Source organism: Colletotrichum phormii (assembly GCF_030913505.1).
Source record: "Colletotrichum phormii strain CBS 102054 chromosome Unknown BDP81scaffold_2, whole genome shotgun sequence".
NCBI lineage: Eukaryota > Fungi > Ascomycota > Sordariomycetes > Glomerellales > Glomerellaceae > Colletotrichum > Colletotrichum phormii.
Window position 1 is genome coordinate 3,094,894 of NW_026851444.1, and position 17,208 is coordinate 3,112,101.

The following is a 17,208-nucleotide window of genomic DNA, read 5'->3' on the forward strand; positions in this document are numbered from 1 at the left end:
TGGAAGGTTGGAGATTGGAGAATACGAGTCAAAGAGAAACACTTTTTCCGATGAATGTGGACAAAACTTAACCGCCGCTGCGGGTGCGGGACAAAATGTGTGTGTGTGTGTGTGTGTGTGTGTGTATGTCTCTCTCTCTCTCTCTCTCTCTCTCGTTGTCGTTATCGTTGCATGCAATCAATTCCATCGCAGGCAAAAAGCAACGCGGCGGCGGTCTTCTTTCTTTGCTACGGGATGCCTACGGCGCGGGCATTGATGGGATTCCGCCGAGATGGTTTCCGCAGCGTTCGGGGGAGATGTTGACCAATAAGCCCGCCCGCGCACCCACGAAACTCAAAATAAGGGAGGATCCCACTGGGCAACTCTATTTTGTTGGCCGAGAAAAAGTCCGCAAATGGGTGTCACGGCGTCTAGAGTCTAGACCTCTCTCTGAGACTACTCTGTTGACCGGGCAGAACGGACTCACGGAGGCAGTGAGAAGGAGGGTGATAGACTCTCTCCATCCGCAGTGTCACTTGACTTGATTAGAGGATGAGCCCTGTCTGTCCTTTTTTGATATTGTCACACAATCACGGGCTTTTGCAATTTCAGCCTTTTTCCCCTTTGCGCGCAAAAGTGTAGGTGTGGCATGTGTGCGTGCTTTTTTTTTTTGCCTTCATTCAAACTTCCCGCCATGGCATTTCCAATTTCCAATCCATCCTCCTTCTGCTGTCAAAGCATCGCAGTTCCCGTGAGACGCCAAGGTCTATTTACCCCTCTGCGGAGTCACAGATACTCTTAGCAATCAATCCTCCCTTCGTCTTCCGCGGGTACTCCTCCGTATCATTGTCTCTCGGTTTCTCAGACCACTTTTACCTTTCTGTGACAAGAAATAATTAATCTTGGCTCTCCAGGACTTCCATCTGTGCGTATACGGACATAATACTCACAAGATAGCCGCATACAGATGCACACCACGCAACATTGAGACGGCAGCTGCCTCCTCCAAGACCTCTGCCAGCCACATGCTACTGGCAGCCGATGATTGGCCAATGCCATCTGCTGTCTTGGCTCCCTCTTTTGCCTCCTCTTCCCCTCATCTTCACACATGCATCCGTTTTGCGTTAAGCCGAGGGGGTGTGTTTTCCGTAGCGTATGGAAAAATGCCGTTTACCCCCGTCCAAGAGAGTCCTCCCCGCCCTCATCTCCCGTCTATGCAACTAACAGTAGCAAGAGACGGAATGCCCCCCCCCGTCCTGGCTCCAAATCCCCACGGTCCACAACCGACGAGACGGCAGCACCGACATAACCACATGGGCGTTAGTTACTGAGAGACGAAATTGTACCTCAAAGGGGCTAGACTCTGATGACCCGCGCAAACTCTCGATCCCTTGGGCTGTGCGCCAAGACAGCACACCCTGTCGATCTCCCAGCCTTTTCTTCGATCCTCAGCTTAGGGGTCCCCGTTTTCTTTCAGCTTGGGTCTCACGGTCTATTCTGTTTTGAAGGACCTTTTTGCAGTGGGGAGAGCCAGGAGACCAAGACGGTTCGGTATCACCGTAATTGCTCTGAGCCCATTTTCATCTTTTTTTTTTTTTTTTTTTGCCCGCACAGCACACACGCCGTCCCAACTCCCAGCTCTACCAGGGCCCTTTCCTTTTTGGCTACTGTCACTGCTTCTGTCAAGACCACAAGACTTGGTTTTAACTTCTGTAGGGCAGACGCTAGTTGAAGGTGTAAGGTGTCGAACGTGGAGGGAGGCTTCCAACGTAAGTTGGTATTCGTATGCGAGTAAAGGGTATCTCGCGTCTTCGCTTCTTCACTTTTGATAGGAACTAACACCCAGGTTCCAAGACAGGCAGTACTTGCCGGATGCCATTTTCCTATTGCTCGGCGTCTAGCATGGCATCTTCAGAGCAGGGTATTGGCGTTTCCCTTTGCACAACTATGCGCTATGCGCGCGACACCGTTGCTAGGGAATGTGTGTCCACAATGCCTCAACATCGAGAGTTTTTTATCCTCATCGGCCGTCTTGCATGGGCATCGTCCGTCAGAAGGGAATACGGTGCTACGCTACCGAGATAATAACCCCATCCCTCCGCGCATTGCCCGTCCCGCTGCTCAACCTAAGCGAACCCCCTCTTCTGTACGGAGACGAGAAGGGGGGAGGATAGATGGGGAGGAAGAGGAGGTTGGCGTATCGTAGTTCGAAACCCATCGTCTCACTGGATGCCAAATCGTTGCAAAACAGCCAAAATGCCATGCAAGACCACGCAAGCCTCGCGTGTGCCAAACCCCATGCCATGCCATGTAACTGCCTCAACCTCACACAATCCCGCACCACCAGAGACGGCACCACGCAAAAGCCCGCATATCCTCACCAATGGAGCGCCCGTGGCTGTGGCTGCAGCAGCCCGCGTGCCCGCCCGTTCGCCCAGGGCGAGAGAGAAGCGCCTCTTGGAGTTGCGCGTACGTTACTCACGTCCGAGGCTGGGTTCGCTTGGCTGCCTGCCCTGAGTCTTGTCCTGGTGCCTGTCAGACCGCGTTTCAATGTGAAGAATGATATGATAAGAGCGTAGGCACTGGAATGGGAACAGGCTGCAGAATCGGGCGCGCCGCGCAGGCAGAAGGCAGTACGAAATGGCTGATTCGCCAACGGCTCCCGCTAAACGACAACAACCGAGACCCTTCGAAACATGTCAGTCAGTCAGTCACACACCGGCAGGCAAAAAGCCACAATACGGCTCCTGGCTGTCAGCGAGGTTTCTGTTGATGACAGGATGGAGTAAGAAAACACCACGCCCCCGGGAGCCCGGCCACTGCATCGGAGATAACTGACAACTCAAACCCCCATTCTGCTTTCCGTTCACGGTTCGGCTGGTCGGTCGTGGTTTAATCAACATGGATGCGTCGGAAGTTTGCTGAGGTTATCTCCTGGTTACTCTCCCAACGCGCGGGGCCCCCATCTCGCGTCCGGATCCCCAGCGAGTGCGAAATGCCGTCTTCACACCCATCCATATCTCCGCACACGCGGAGAGGGTTCGCTGAGCTGCGCGGCACCGAAAGAGAGCTTCGGCTTCCCTCTCTCTCTCTCGTTCGCATTCGAACTCTGGGCGTATCTTCGGGTCCGCCGGCTATTAAGTGCATAACCCCGCGTGGCTCTACGAATAAGTCAACTCCTTCACTACATCCGTCTCAAAGATATCGCTCCTCAAGCCCACACACGCCCCACCTCTTTGGGGAAAGGCTTGGGCCCTTTTTTGGTGTCGTCTCCTGCCTAGCTCAATTTGAAGTCAACTTTATCAATCCGGCACCCAATCATCAAAGAAGATCGAGACGGTGTTCGGGAACCACTTACGCTAAACCTCGGAGTCCTCAATTATCAAGCAAGACCCTTGCTTAGGAATCTCTCGAATTATCAGGTAATCAGCTCCCGTGGAAAATGCGAATGAGCGGTGGTTCAGCTTCTGGGCTGCTGGCTGCCTGGCATATCTTTCTCTTGTCTAAGCGGCCACGGGGTGCCAAGGTCCCTTGCCGTAGCACCCTCACGCTACTACGTAGTCATCGTGGTGCGTTCGTAGCGAGAGACGCGTGTGGGTTGGAAGACTCATATCGCCCATCGGGTGCTACGGCAGGTATCGACGACTTTTCCCCATGTCATCGTGATCAGACGAAAAAAAATAAATCCCATCGTGCTTTGCAGGTTGCCAGCGAGGACACCCTTCTCCCACTCTCTGAGCAAATGAGCACTCAAAAATTCGACTGATCCCTTTCTGCCACAGCGTGGCTGAAGAGACCTTGTCCTGACCTCTCACTCTTTTTTGGTGGGCTTATGGGTTGTCTTTTTGACGCTTGCTCCGACTTTTGGACGAGTCTGGCATCGCAAACCGTCAAAACTGCCGGGTTTGCGTTTCGCACACCCTCTCGCTTGTCACGAGGCTGCTGTGCAGCTCAAACGCATCGTCGATGTGCGAGAATACATCGCCGATGTAGGGCAAGGGGCAAATAAGAGCGGACACAAGCAAACTCGGTTGCTCGGTTCTCAAAACATCAACGAATCTACTCGCCACGCCCATCGCCAACTCGGACGCGTCTCCTCCATAGGGAACAATTCCATCAGGTCCCATAAGGGGAATTCATCCAATGGCACAAAGCTGATCGACATTGTGTGTTCGAGCCTTACCCGTCTCTCATCCCCGATTCTTTCGCCTCCCTTCCTCCACTATTGTTCCCATCAGCAAGGTAAGCTTCAGTGTGGAGATTAGTCTTCCAATTGTTCTGCCTTGTGGTCACAGCTCTTGCGCCTCGAGGTAAAGGCCTTCCTCATACTGCAAGTGATCGTCCATTCCATCTGCGGGAACGGATGATCCGCAGATGACTACTGATTGTGAATTACAGCAGCCCGTCGCGAATATCAATAGCGTTCTGACATGCACGCACGGCACGGAAGCATCGCATCGGCACATCGGGCAGCACAACCAGCGCATCAACAGGCAACCATCGGTCCAAAGCGCACCAACAACCGATGATTTGCATAGACGGTTGCAAATGCAATAGTCTCAACTCGGGACTCTATTCTATCTGCCTCGCTTGCGTTGCAAAATGGTAGCAGAGTATCACAAGGACAAGGCCAAGAAAACACCCCGCTCCATGTCCAACATTCACTGATATTGACCTTTCTAAGCTTGATAGACATCACCTGCCCTTTGGGAGTCATTGTCCGACAAATTCGCAACGCCAAGTCGCCAACCAAAGAAAGACACGTCAAATCCCGTCACTCAGGCTTGTACAGAGTTGTACAGACGTTGGTCAGGGTCTCTAGTCTCGAGACAAGCCTCTTGCGGCCGCTTGACGGGAATGTGGGTGTGGCATGCGCAAAATCCCTTGCCAGCAACACAACCTTCCCCACGACATGGCATCGGGCAGTTGTTAGTCTGATCGGCTCGCACCCGTCGCCCATCGACAAAACCGCATCCAGAGTGTAAGTAAGACGTGACTGAGAGGTAAGTTTTAGCTTCTTCAATAGCGTCTGAAACTTTCTTCATTCTTTTTCCCGTCCTGTTCCCCCGGTGCGCCGGCCCTGCTGCTAGAGGGGGGGAGCAAGTCCTCCGGCCCTCCGCGGTATTCAACCACATGATTCCGCATCGGTCATCGAAACGAAACCCGATCGAAACGCCAATGGTGTCTTTACGTCCTATTTCGCGTGTGCGCTACTGGCGGATACCCTACCCGCGCTTGCGCTGTGTCGTTCTTCGATCTCGATGACATTCAATGCCAATTTTGCCAGTATTCCACACCTTTTCGATGGTATCGGCATTTTTCGATCGAATTTCTCACATTTTCACATTGGTTTCTATTCCTCTCTATCCACAGACTACTCTTTTGTTCCCTGTCTTGTTTCTATCCCAAATCCCTTCCCTGCCAGCTAGCCACCCTTGCGTTAGGTGCACTTTGACCTAGTTCGAGCGCTTCTGTCGACTTTACTCATTTGAGTATCGTATTCACGTTCACAACTCGACTCGACTCGTAAATCCATTTAGAGAGAGAGAGAGAGCTGTGACCCCGATACTCAGAGACAGCACCTGCCCGTGCCCTTGTCGTCGATCCGGCTAGTCTGCGATCGCGATGAACGTCGCACATCCGTCCCTGGATGCTAGGCATCGTCTAAATATTCTTCTTTATTGGCTCGCGGCCACCACGGCATAGTCATGCTATCTTCACCCAATACCTACCGTCAAACGGCTCACCGTTCCAGGTTTTTTCCCGATCGACCGTCACCTGTCTGCATGCCTGACGTTTCTGCACCTATATCGTATGGTGGTGCATCTTCGATCCATTTCGAGTGATCGAGCTACATTCCTCTCGGCCGTGGCTGCTACTTGGCAGTGAGCCACTCTTTTCTTCTTCATCGTCACTGCTGTGCGCGTCTTTCGCCCAGATCGTCTCTGCTGTTCGGAGCCGGCACGGCGAAGACTACGCCTGGTTAAGCCGAGGTGCCCATTTTCCAGGTGTTGTCCAACTTAACTCCAGCCCTGGCCCCAGCGCCAAGTTCCTTGGTTCCGGTTCCAGTTCCACTCAAAAGCAAGTCAAAGTGTCTCGTTTTTGACATCGCCGATCCTGCCCCAATCGACCTGCTTCTCTGGGGTCACGGTCTCAGTCACCCAATATCCTTTCCAGCTCGTTCGGCGCAGTATCCATTTAACAGGGAGAGGGGTGTTCGGGGAGGACACTCTTCTATCGGGGCGACGACACCCATCACTTGACACTGGGGCCACCCGTGCTGATCAACTGCCTGCGACGGCCATTCTGATGGAGAAGATGGATTTCAATACCACCTCGCCGTTCTAGACCATCGTCGAACTCGATACGATGACAGGGAACGCCTGCGAGCAAATTCCCGGCCATTGTGGGTTTCTCTTGAAGTAAGGTGATGCCCCAGAGATTCTCCGCATTTTCTCGACAAGCAGGGTTTTGGGATTTTCTTTCTCCCCAGTGCGGCTCTATGGCTTTTCTGCTCATTTGATTCCTCATGCTGGCTGGGTGTCGATCTGTCAGCGGAACCAAATAGCACCCAGTCGGTGGTCTGGCGGCAGCACTTGTTGGCAGTACGACCATGTGATTATGGACGCTTTTCTTGTTTATTGTGATGCTATCTGGCCCCAATCGGAGAACAAGCCAAGGTTCTTCCTCCCGTTGGGGTGAAGTGGTTGGCACGTAAAAGTCATGGAGCCGACTACACCGATTCTACTATCTCAAAACGCATGAGCTCATCTTGAAGAATGGCAGTAGAAGGCATGTTTCTACCAATATGTGCGGCGGATGCTTGTAAACTTTGACATCCGAGGAAACCTGTTGTCTGCGCTATTCTAAGCCGTGGCCGGATGGCCTACATCTGGGCCCATACGTAGCTCTCTACTTACTCATGCCTTGATTTCCCCATACTCAGTCAAGTGGGTGACACAACGGATTGCCGCCCAACACGAAGTTTTTCTATCCTTCCTATCATTAACTTTTCTATTATTATCATTATCAATAACTATCACTTTCTATCTTTGAAATATTCTACATAGAATACATCTTAAGAAATATAATATAGATAACGTACATGCATAGCGAGTCGCCCATCATAGCGAGTCGCCCACTTTCCTTTCCTTCCTTACCTTCCATCTTAACAACCATTTTTCTTTACGTACGATAATGAGTTCTTCTTCAAATGAAAGTCGTATTATCCTTGCACTTCAAGCAATCAAAAAAGACCCAAAACTATCCGTACGAAAAGCAGCCTCTATTTATAACGTCCCAAGAACAACACTTCGCGACCGACGCGCTGGCCTATTACCTCGATACGAAACTCGTACGAATTCAAAGAAAATGACTTCTTTAGAAGAAACCGTGATTCTTGAACGAGTTATTGACCTGATCGATCGAGGATTTCCACCGCGACTTGACGACGTACGAGATATGGCCGATTGCCTCCTTAACGAACGCGACGCGACGCGTGTCGGACCGCGATGGGCAGAGAACTTCGTACGACGCCAACCACAACTAAAGACGCGTTTTCGACGTGGAATCGACTATCAGAGGGCATTAGCTGAGGATCCTGCAATTATACAAGCCTGGTTTGCCCTCGTACGAAACACGATTGCGAAGTACGGAATACACGATAACGATATCTAGAATTTTGACGAGACGGGCTTCTTAATGGGAATGCTATCGCACGCAAAGGTTATCACAACCTCTGATCGTCGTGGGAGGCCTCGTACGAAGCAGCCTGGTAACCGCGAATGGGTTTCTGTTATTCAGGGTGTATGTGTGGATGGCTGGGCGCTACCTCCGTACGTCATCGTCAAGGGCAAATACCACCTCCTCTCGTGGTATACCAATAACCAATTTCCCCCCAAATAGCGCATCCACCCTAGCGAAAATAGATGGACTACAAATGAGATTGGCCTAGATTGGCTAGAGCACTTTGAAAAATGTACAAAGTCTCGTACGAAGGGTGTTAAGCGGCTCCTGATCCTTGATGGCCATAATAGCCACAAATCGACCAAATTCGACGATTACTGCAAGGAGCACGGCATTATTGCTCTTTTCATGCCTCCCCATTCATCGCACGAACTTCAGCCTCTTGATGTTGGCTGTTTTGGTCCGCTAAAGGCTTCGTACGGCAAGGAAATCGAGAAGATGATGGGGATGCAGATTACGCATATTACCAAGGACGACTTCTTTCCTGCCTTCAAAGCAGCCTTTTTTACTTCAATAAGTAAAGGAAACGTACGAGCTGGTTTTAGACAGGCTGGCCTTGTACCCTTTGACTCAGAAGTAGTTGTTTCCCGCCTTGATTTTAAGCCAAAGACGCCAACACCATCCAACTCACGCCCAAGCAGCCAGGGCTCCTGGGACCCAAAGACACCAACCAACCACAGCACATGACGCCGTACGAAGCTCTGATTCACTTAAGAAAAGGATTCATAGCCATCAACATAGCTCACCAACACATTTATACGAAGTTGTTGACTTGCAAGCCAAAGGTATTAGCAAGTTAGCACATAAACTAGCTCTTGTTGAAGCTGAGTGCCGCGGGCTTCGTACGGCAAATGAGATACTAAGTAAGCGCCGCAGGGCTAAAAAAGCCCAACTGCGTCTTGGAGGGTCACTTAATACAGCTGAGGCCGAGGCAATCCGGGCAGAGAAGGGGGTTGTTGATGCTGGAGGCGAAAATATACGTCAGGAGGGTGCTCGTACGGAGGGGGGTGAATCGCGCGGGCGGCGATGTGGCAACTGCGGAAAGACTGGACATAACGTACGAACATGTCAGGTAGTTTGGGAGACCTCTGAAGAAGAGGCTGATGAGTAGTTCCAATTGATTTCGTACGATGCGGCTTAATTGACTTACACAAAGGGCTGGAGGGTATTTGAAAGTGGGCGACTCGCTATGCATGTACGTTAGTTATAAGAATAATAGTGGTAATAGGAATAGTAGAAAGAGTGATAGGGAGGGTATTGAGCGGCATCCCATTTTGTCACCCACTTGTCAGTATCGATATCTGTTGGTATCACAGGCGTGATACATTTCCTCATGAGGGTGTATCTTCGGCAACTGTTGGATTCACAGGTGGAAAAGGAAAATACTCGAGTATCGTGGGTAGCAACGATCACCGACTGTAGTGGTGATATTGCTTGTTCTTGTTGTTTGTTGTTCTTGAGTGGAAGTCTAACCAGGTGCCAGCGGCGGCAGGAAGTCTGGGGTATACCACCCTCGTGTGGCTGAGCCACACGGACCCCCGTGGCTGGAACGGACCGCGGCAGCAACCTCCTGCTGCCTAATGTAGGCCTATTCCAACAGCAACAATCACGTCGATGTCCGTGATAATTGCTGTTCTTCTTCCTATTTACATTGTGGGCAGGGGCCGATCGAAGTAGGTGGGGACGGCCTGGGTGGTTGCCCCACCTTAACCGGCCATGATGACTAAGCCGGTTGTCCCACTTCGCCCAGGGCAGGCGCCAGCCAGCCCACGATACCTGCCCATTGCTCCTTATCAGCCTTGCCGTTCCGACAATATCCTTGACCAAATATCAAGGAGAATCAGAGATGCTGTGTAGCTCATGAGGTACCCGAATTATAGCAGGAGTTCTCTTGGTGGATTCTTTCGACCATGCCTTTGCATTTTTAAGCCGAGGCTCTCCTCCCTCCATCCATGTACTTACTGAATCGATCCGTTTGGCCTGTTATTCCAATTTTTGTCCTTCTTTCAAGCGACATTGTACCAGTAAGTCCTGCATCTTTACTAATGATCCGGTCCCCGAAATAGTAAGCATGCATATCCCAGAGTAAGGTACCATCCGCATCGTGTTGCAACAGTTATTAAAATCTCCCCGTTATATCGTCGGTCGACCGCGAAGTTCCACAACAAAGAGATCCGAGTAGACTAGCCTCAAGAACCTCTAAAGACCACACAACTCCAATTGAGCATCCAGTCAACGTGCAGTTGCCATTGTCGTGACACAAATTTGGACGGCACCTTCCAGAAGGACTCGGCCCCACCGCGTAGCCCACTGTCCGCCGCTAGGGCTCAACCCACCAGGCCTACTTGAGCCCTGACTCTCGCTGCACTTCCAACCAACTATCACTGGATGTCAACATCCACCAATCCCCGATAGTCTAGTGGTGAGGATATCTGCTTGTCATTGAAAACATCAATAATTCGCAGGGGACCGGGGTTCAATTCCCCGTCGAGGAGTAACCTTTTGCATTTTTGACCAAATACCATTTCCTTTTGCTCTATTGCTTACAGTTCTTTCATATTTTGCAGATCTTGCTTTGTTTTTCTCACGGGGTGGCCTGTCGTGGACCTCCGACCAGACCGAACGCCTCACCACATCACGGATTCTGCACACTCGGCAGCCGGTACTTCTCCGAGAACATCGGAGCCCACATGCGCTCCATGAAGAACCCAACCTCCGGATTCGTCGAATTCGTCGTCTCAAACTCATTCAGCGCCTTTTGATACGCCTCCTTGGGCAACTTCCGTATCGTCTCTCGGCGCACAGCAAACGTCCCGCCGTGCATCGCCCGAATCGCCGGCGGATGCTCTCCGCCCACTATCATCGTCCAGAACTGTGCCGGCGTGTATGGCGCAAGCTGCAAGCTCTTGATCTGACTAGCCGTGATCCACAGTTTCTGCGCCGAGCTGTTCCAGTCGATCCGGCCCCAGTCCGCAACATCGTGGAACAGCGCGTCGTTAAAGGGCGTCACGTCGTCCGCGGGCACGCTCATCGCCTTCTGCACCATCTGCTCCGTCGTGTTTACGACGGGTGCGATGAGATCAAAGGGGTCCGCCTGCGTGAAAATCATGATGTCGTCGAGGGTGTCGTAGTTGTTTACAATATGGTAGAGGTGAGTGTGGCCTTCTCGTCCGATGTTGCGGAGGGATACGTAGGAGCGGAAGGAGGAGTGTTGCACGGTGTCGTTCATCTGGGGCACACCGCCTTTGGAGTAGAGGTATGTGGAAGCGGCGACGGGTGCCCAGGGATCGAGAGATTCTTTAAAGCGCGCGCAGACGATGCCTAGTCGCGACGGGGTTGCTGCGAGCGCTGCTAGGAGCGGGAGGGTGATGGCGACCATTGTTGGCGTTTGGTGCACGTATCCGGATGGGTGTTCGTCTTGGCGGTGGTTTGGATGAGCAGAAGACACGACGGTACACGGCGAGCGAGGTCGTGTTCTCTTGAGCTCTGCCTCCTTTCCATCCCGTCGGTAGGATGGTCTATGCCGTTGAGGCCGGCAATCAAACTCTAATTCATTAATAGCAGCGTACTCCAAAAGCATCCCACCGGTGCCAGGGAAGATTGAAACTCAAGACGTCGACACGCAATTCTAACGACACTGTTGGGTCACGGGGTCGTATACGACAAATAGTGGTAGCAATTATCACTCGTCTGTTGGTGATCCTATTGCTTGTTCTTGTTGTTGTTCTATCTTACATTGTAGGCAGGAGTCGGTCGAAGTAGGTAGTGACGGCCTGGGTGGTTGCCCCACCTTTATCCGGCCGTGATGACTAAGCCAGTTGTCCCACTTCGCCCAGGGCAGGTGCCAGCCAGCCCATGGTACCTGCCTATTACTCCTTATCAGCCTTTGCTGTTCCAACAGACACTTTTTGCCCGCATAGACTAAGTCCGCCGAGGGGATACCTCAAGCTTAGTGCGCTCCTTGAAATTGGATTCTAGTTTAAACTACATGGCTGCCTACGTACCCTACTTGGTCAGGCTCTCTAGCTTACGACTTGCTCTCAACTAAGCTTCGCGAATCATTTAACTTTAATATGTCAGCCTCATACCAATATGAGCTGTTACGGGCTGGACCCGATTAGTGGATCCGGGCCAGCGCCCGGATATTCTGCCACGATTGACCGCGCGGGCTCTATTACGCCTACGCTCCACCTCCGCGGAAGCTCTCTCGTCAGCTTAGATTCTATATACAGAAATCACCTCTACGTGGCCACACGAGGGCTGGGCTCTTAACATGAGCTAAATCCTACGTCTAGAGCCGCATTCGTACAGTATACCCGCCAATCCGTGCCGCGAGGAGGTGATGAAGGGCAGCCCTAGGGAGGCCAAGTTTAGGAGGGCAAGTAAGGGTGGCCTTGAGCCCTAGTTGGGTATAGCGGGGAGTTGCCTTTTGTTTCTACTATCGTTTATATTGGCGTCTTGGCCGCTTTTTAGTAAGCTACTTGATACCTGATAGAGTAGCTAGTTGGCCCCTAGGGACTGGTAGAGTTGTTCCCTCCTTAGTTAGGCTGTTTGCTTCTTCGTTTCCTTTAATATCTTGGTGTCCCGGGGACTAATGGGTTTGTATATCGTATATCCTAGCTACCTCCTGGATCTCTAAGAAGGCAGCTTGTGAGGAGTCTGGGACCTTGCTACGGATTCCCTGGATGATATTGGTATTATCGATGTAGATGTGTATCGGCTGGCCCTGAGAGGTATGGAGGGCCCGTCGGAGCCCCGCCTTCGCCCCTTCCGCCTTACCGTTAAATACCTTTGCTAAGCCGAGGCGGCCGTAGCCCTGGGCTATACGTCTGTTTTTGCGATAGATAATAAAGCCGAACCCCGTGGCCCTATCAGCGGCTTTAGAGCCGTACGAGTAGACGATTGTATGATTGTCTGGTACGGTCTTGAGCCAGGCTTGGAAGGCTTTAGCTGCATCCTCCTTACGCTCTAGGGCTATGAGGTCTTGTGAGCCTGGGGGGTATTGCGGCTATATGAGTAAAGGCCTTGGGCATTTAGGTAAGAGGCCAGCTGTTCTTTGAAGTCTTGTCCGTTGCAGCCCCTGCTGCCAGAGCCTTGGGACCAAGGGATGTTGTTGGTCAACCTTCTGTAGCCGCGTAGCAAAGCGTAGTCGTGCTGCTTCGAGGGCAACCTCTGCTGTGGGCAGGCCAGCCTCACGAAGGAGGCTGCTAGTTGGTGTGGTCCTCCAGACAGGTAGGATAGCCCTTGCCGCTGCTGAAATAACTTTCCCGACTTTGCGGACCAGGCCCTTCTGTCCCGTAATACCTATAGTAGCTATCTGCATAGTAGTACCACTACTGGTATTGGTGTTGTTACTTAAGGCTGGTCTGTATAAGCCTGCATACCAGATTTCAGCTCCGTAGAGGACTGTAGGTAAGATACAGGCGACGGCCGCTTTACGCACAGCAGCTGCTGGTAGCCCCCCTTTTGTGTTTGTTATGTGTGTGTGTGTTATATTTAACGCCGTGGCGGCAAGGGCGCAGCCGCCCTTGCGGCCGACCTCCCGAAGGGTATATGGCGTGGAGAGCCGTCGCCCTATAACTATTGCTAGATACAGTTTAAATCGTCCTCCAAATCGTGCCTTATGGCTACTATGCGTTCTATCTGTCCCTGGTTCCCGCTGGTGCCCCAGTTCCATTCTTGAATTTTGCGGCTTAAGGCCGGATATGTCTGGAGAGGGCGGCCTGCCGAAACAGGCCCCTCGTACATGTTCTGATTTGTACAAGACCATTCCTGCCCCAGTACTAGGTTAACGACGTGTACTCGCCGCATATCCACTTCTTCTTGGTCGGAGGGTGTGGATATGAGAAAACCCTGGCGAGGGCCCGGAAAGGGTCCTAGGCCCCACATTGGGCTCTGCCCTACCCTTCCCACAGGTAGTTAAAGCAGTTGCCGGCGGCTGGAATCAAACCAGCGACCTCTGGGCTCCAGAGGCCTTGCCAGGTGTATGCCACTACACCACGCCGGCGACGCCAGTATCCAGTCTTTGAGAAATCTGTTTTCCCCGGCTTCTGGATCATAATAACCTCTACTTTGTAGAAGGTCCTGGGGAAGTAGCCCGTTTAAACGTAGGCCTGAAAGAGCTGCTGTATAGGTGCAGCTATCAAGCCCTAAGTGCATTCTAGTAACTTTATAGTAATCCTATTAATCCTAGGGGTTGTGGCCTTTGTGAGAGTCGCCTGGCGCACTTCTTCTATGCTGACTGCCTGCTGCCAGGGTATTAGACGCCTTGCCACTATAGGAACCCAACTTCCCTCTCGCCTAAGTTTTCTTGGCATCTACTGTTAGTGTAATAAGTGGGCTACCACCAAAATCCTTAACAGCTGAAAACCCTTCACCTCTCCTCCGGCGCCCTCCCGCGATGACCTCGCAGCCTCCGGCGGGCTCTGGACCGTTGCCGGCCTCCTCGGCCGGCCCTGATCGAGGCTCTGGACCCTCTTCAGAGCCGCCCCCATCCTCAAGGGCTAAACGCCGCCGCGAAACCGAGGCCCAGCCACTCCGGCCCAGCCTCGTGGGAAGCCAGTCCGACGCCCCAACAACAACCCCCTTAACGGCTAAGGGGCCCTCGACTATAACTAGGACAGCTACTGGAGCTGTCCTTACAGCTCTTAATGAAGAGGCTAAGCACTATGAAGCCCGAAAGGACGTCTTTATGGCTATTGCTCAGTCTGTGGACAACGTGATCTCTTGCTTTGAGGGGCCTAGGAAACAGATTGCAAAAGAAGCTACAACCTATGTAATCCAAGCCTTGAAGAGGATTATGGGTAACGAGACTACGGCTCCGGCTCCGAGCCGGAAATGGACTGACGTAGTAGCCTCGGCTTCAACTACAGCCGGGGCCGTAGTCTCGTTACCCATAATCCTCTTCAAGGCTTGGATTACATAGGTTGTAGCTTCTTTTGCAATCTGTTTCCTAGGCCCCTCAAAGCAAGAGATCACGTTGTCCACAGACTGAGCAATAGCCATAAAGACGTCCTTTCGGGCTTCATAGTGCTTAGCCTCTTCATTAAGAGCTGTAAGGACAGCTCCAGTAGCTGTCCTAGTTATAGTCGAGGGCCCCTTAGCCGTTAAGGGGGTTGTTGTTGGGGCGTCGGACTGGCTTCCCACGAGGCTGGGCCGGAGTGGCTGGGCCTCGGTTTCGCGGCGGCGTTTAGCCCTTGAGGATGGGGGCGGCTCTGAAGAGGGTCCAGAGCCTCGATCAGGGCCGGCCGAGGAGGCCGGCAACGGTCCAGAGCCCGCCGGAGGCTGCGAGGTCATCGCGGGAGGGCGCCGGAGGAGAGGTGAAGGGTTTTCAGCTGTTAAGGATTTTGGTGGTAGCCCACTTATTACACTAACAGTAGATGCCAAGAAAACTTAGGCGAGGGAAGTGCATTATCCGAGTGATGGTGTCCTATGTCGCTTAAAAACGCAGCTCACAACATGCTTGTCTGTTCGATCTGAGGGGAAAGTTCACTATGGTCGCGTTGGTACTTTGAGTTATGAGAGGAAAGAGCGATGCCGCAAATCTTTTCAAGATTATTTTGGAACTTTCCCACACGTATAACGCAAACAGACCTTGTGTTCCACGATGACATGCCGGCAGGAGAATGTTTTTGGATGGATAATCAGTTCAATTCTATGATGGTATCTTTTCACTCTATTGAAACATGTTTTGTACAATCTTTTGCCATCCGCCCAATGCTATGTAGGCACACCCATTCCCATGGTCGCTAGTGCATATCCGCTGACGAAATCGAACAAGGCGAAACGTTTACTCGAGGTCGAAAGAGCGGGCACCGGTGTAGTGCTGGACAACAGCGTTGGGCTGGTTGGAGATCTCGAAGTCGGAGTTGGGGAGAAGGTGGGAGGCAGTCTGGTTGCTGATGGGGGTAACCGGCTGGGAGACGGTGAGGGTGAGGCCCTCGGCGCTGCGGACGACGTCGAAGGTGCGGGAGGAGAGAGTGCAATCGCCCTCCTTGACATCGGGAAGAGTGCCGTCAGTGTTGGCGGTGACGAGAGCGGTGCAGTTGACACCGGTGGTCTCCATGGTGCCGGGCTGGATGACGGTGAATCCGTAACTGGAAGATGGTGGTTAGTTTGTGCTGGAGAATGTTGTGTAGAATGATTGTAGACTTACGAGCACTGGGTGCTGTGGGGGATGCAGTCGGCACCGAAGTTGGAAACCTTGAAGGTAACGTCACGCTTGCTGATGGCAGCAGCGGCGGCGACGGAGGCGGAAGCAAGAAGAGTGGCGAACTGCATTTTGAAGGTTGTTTTGGTGTTTGGTTGGTGATTAAAGAATAGGTTATTGTGTGAGTTGGTCGTGTGTGATACAGAAAGAAACCACCACTACAGTTTGCGAAGTTATCAACCTTATATATTCTTTTGATTGCAACTGAATCTTGGATAATACGAGGAGTCGGGAGGCTATCCCCCGGGGCAATGACGATCGCCAACGGCGATCGGTGGACCCCGGTACTGCCGAACTCGTATTTGACCCGACTCCCGAATTAGTCTTGAGGTGAAACGTCATAGCCTCCAACCCCTATATGACGTCTATCATGCAAAATAAACAACGGAAAAGTCCACTTCCAATTACTCAACAATAGCCCCATCCAATTTACAGTTTCCTGCCATGCGCAAAATAGGAATCCCTGGGTGAGAGCGCGCATAATGAAACACATCAGCCGCGACCCCTTACCATAATATGCAGCAGCTCCAATAGTATGATCACCGCCAATGTTGACCATGCAGCATAACATCGAAAAGGGGCTTTCCAATTTCAATCGCGGGAATACCTAGAATTCCCTCAAAAGACCCCCAGCCTTAAACTCCCGCGTGTCCACCACAGCTCCAGAAAAGCCCCCCTAATGACGGGCTCAAGGGTTTGCAAGCTCATGTTGTATGATTAGACGAACGCTCGTACGTATTGCCTTTTGATTGGACCACACCACAACTTTCCCCGCCTTGAGGCACATGATGGGACGATTGTCAACTTTTCATCTATCTATTTTGGGCAACTTGCAGACAAAGTCACCCCTGTTGCGCGATCATCATTCCCCAACCTCGGAGAAAACTAGCTCCCCGGACGCTTCTTTTTCAGCCCAGAAAGTTGAGCGAGCGAGCCTTACGCACGCCAAGCTTCTTCCCGCGGCTCAGATGAACCGGGTCAAAGCCGATTTCCTGCGCGCAATGTGCAGTTGGCTGACCCCACTCTCCCTGCCAAGCTTGAAGCGTTGGCATGTCGATGGCAGGGGTCTCCTTCTATGCATGACTTGTTGCTCGGCCGGAATCCTGAGCGTGGGCTCCTTTGAGATCATGATTCGTTGTCTCTGTTTATGTTTACTAACTGACCATTCACAGGGCTTGAAGAGCATTGTAAGCCCATAGCTCGAGAGTTTCCCGTCGACTTTAACTGCAAGAAGCCGTGGGAACCGAAAGCGATGCGGCGTCCTGCTACTTGTC

At 52.0% G+C, this 17,208-nt stretch overlaps 3 protein-coding genes and 2 non-coding genes across 5 annotated transcripts; 2 read left to right on the forward strand and 3 right to left on the reverse strand.

Annotated features, from left to right (window-relative positions):
- Positions 1-621: 621 nt before the first annotated feature.
- Positions 622-879, forward strand: BDP81DRAFT_417007 (uncharacterized protein; the record flags this gene model as incomplete). Its single annotated transcript, XM_060589586.1, has 1 exon — positions 622-879. A coding segment is annotated over one exon (258 nt), but the record flags the coding sequence as incomplete, so codon positions are not given.
- Positions 880-10,130: 9,251 nt separating this feature from the next.
- Positions 10,131-10,220, forward strand: BDP81DRAFT_t45. The gene has a single exon. It is a non-coding gene; the product is annotated as a tRNA-Asp (tRNA).
- BDP81DRAFT_417017 (uncharacterized protein) lies at positions 10,197-11,442 on the reverse strand. Its single transcript, XM_060589587.1, has one exon. The coding sequence runs from the start codon at positions 11,303-11,305 to the stop codon at positions 10,361-10,363; it is 945 nt and encodes a 314-aa protein (XP_060451020.1). The 5' UTR covers positions 11,306-11,442; the 3' UTR covers positions 10,197-10,360.
- A 2,212-nt stretch (positions 11,443-13,654) lies between these two features.
- BDP81DRAFT_t58 lies at positions 13,655-13,732 on the reverse strand. The gene has a single exon. It is a non-coding gene; the product is annotated as a tRNA-Gln (tRNA).
- Positions 13,733-15,514: 1,782 nt separating this feature from the next.
- BDP81DRAFT_457649 (hypersensitive response-inducing protein) lies at positions 15,515-16,005 on the reverse strand (the record flags this gene model as incomplete). The annotated part of the gene is made up of 2 exons (XM_060593305.1): positions 15,515-15,821; positions 15,881-16,005. The coding sequence occupies 2 exons, from the start codon at positions 16,003-16,005 to the stop codon at positions 15,515-15,517; spliced, it is 432 nt and encodes a 143-aa protein (XP_060451021.1).
- Positions 16,006-17,208: the final 1,203 nt, after the last annotated feature.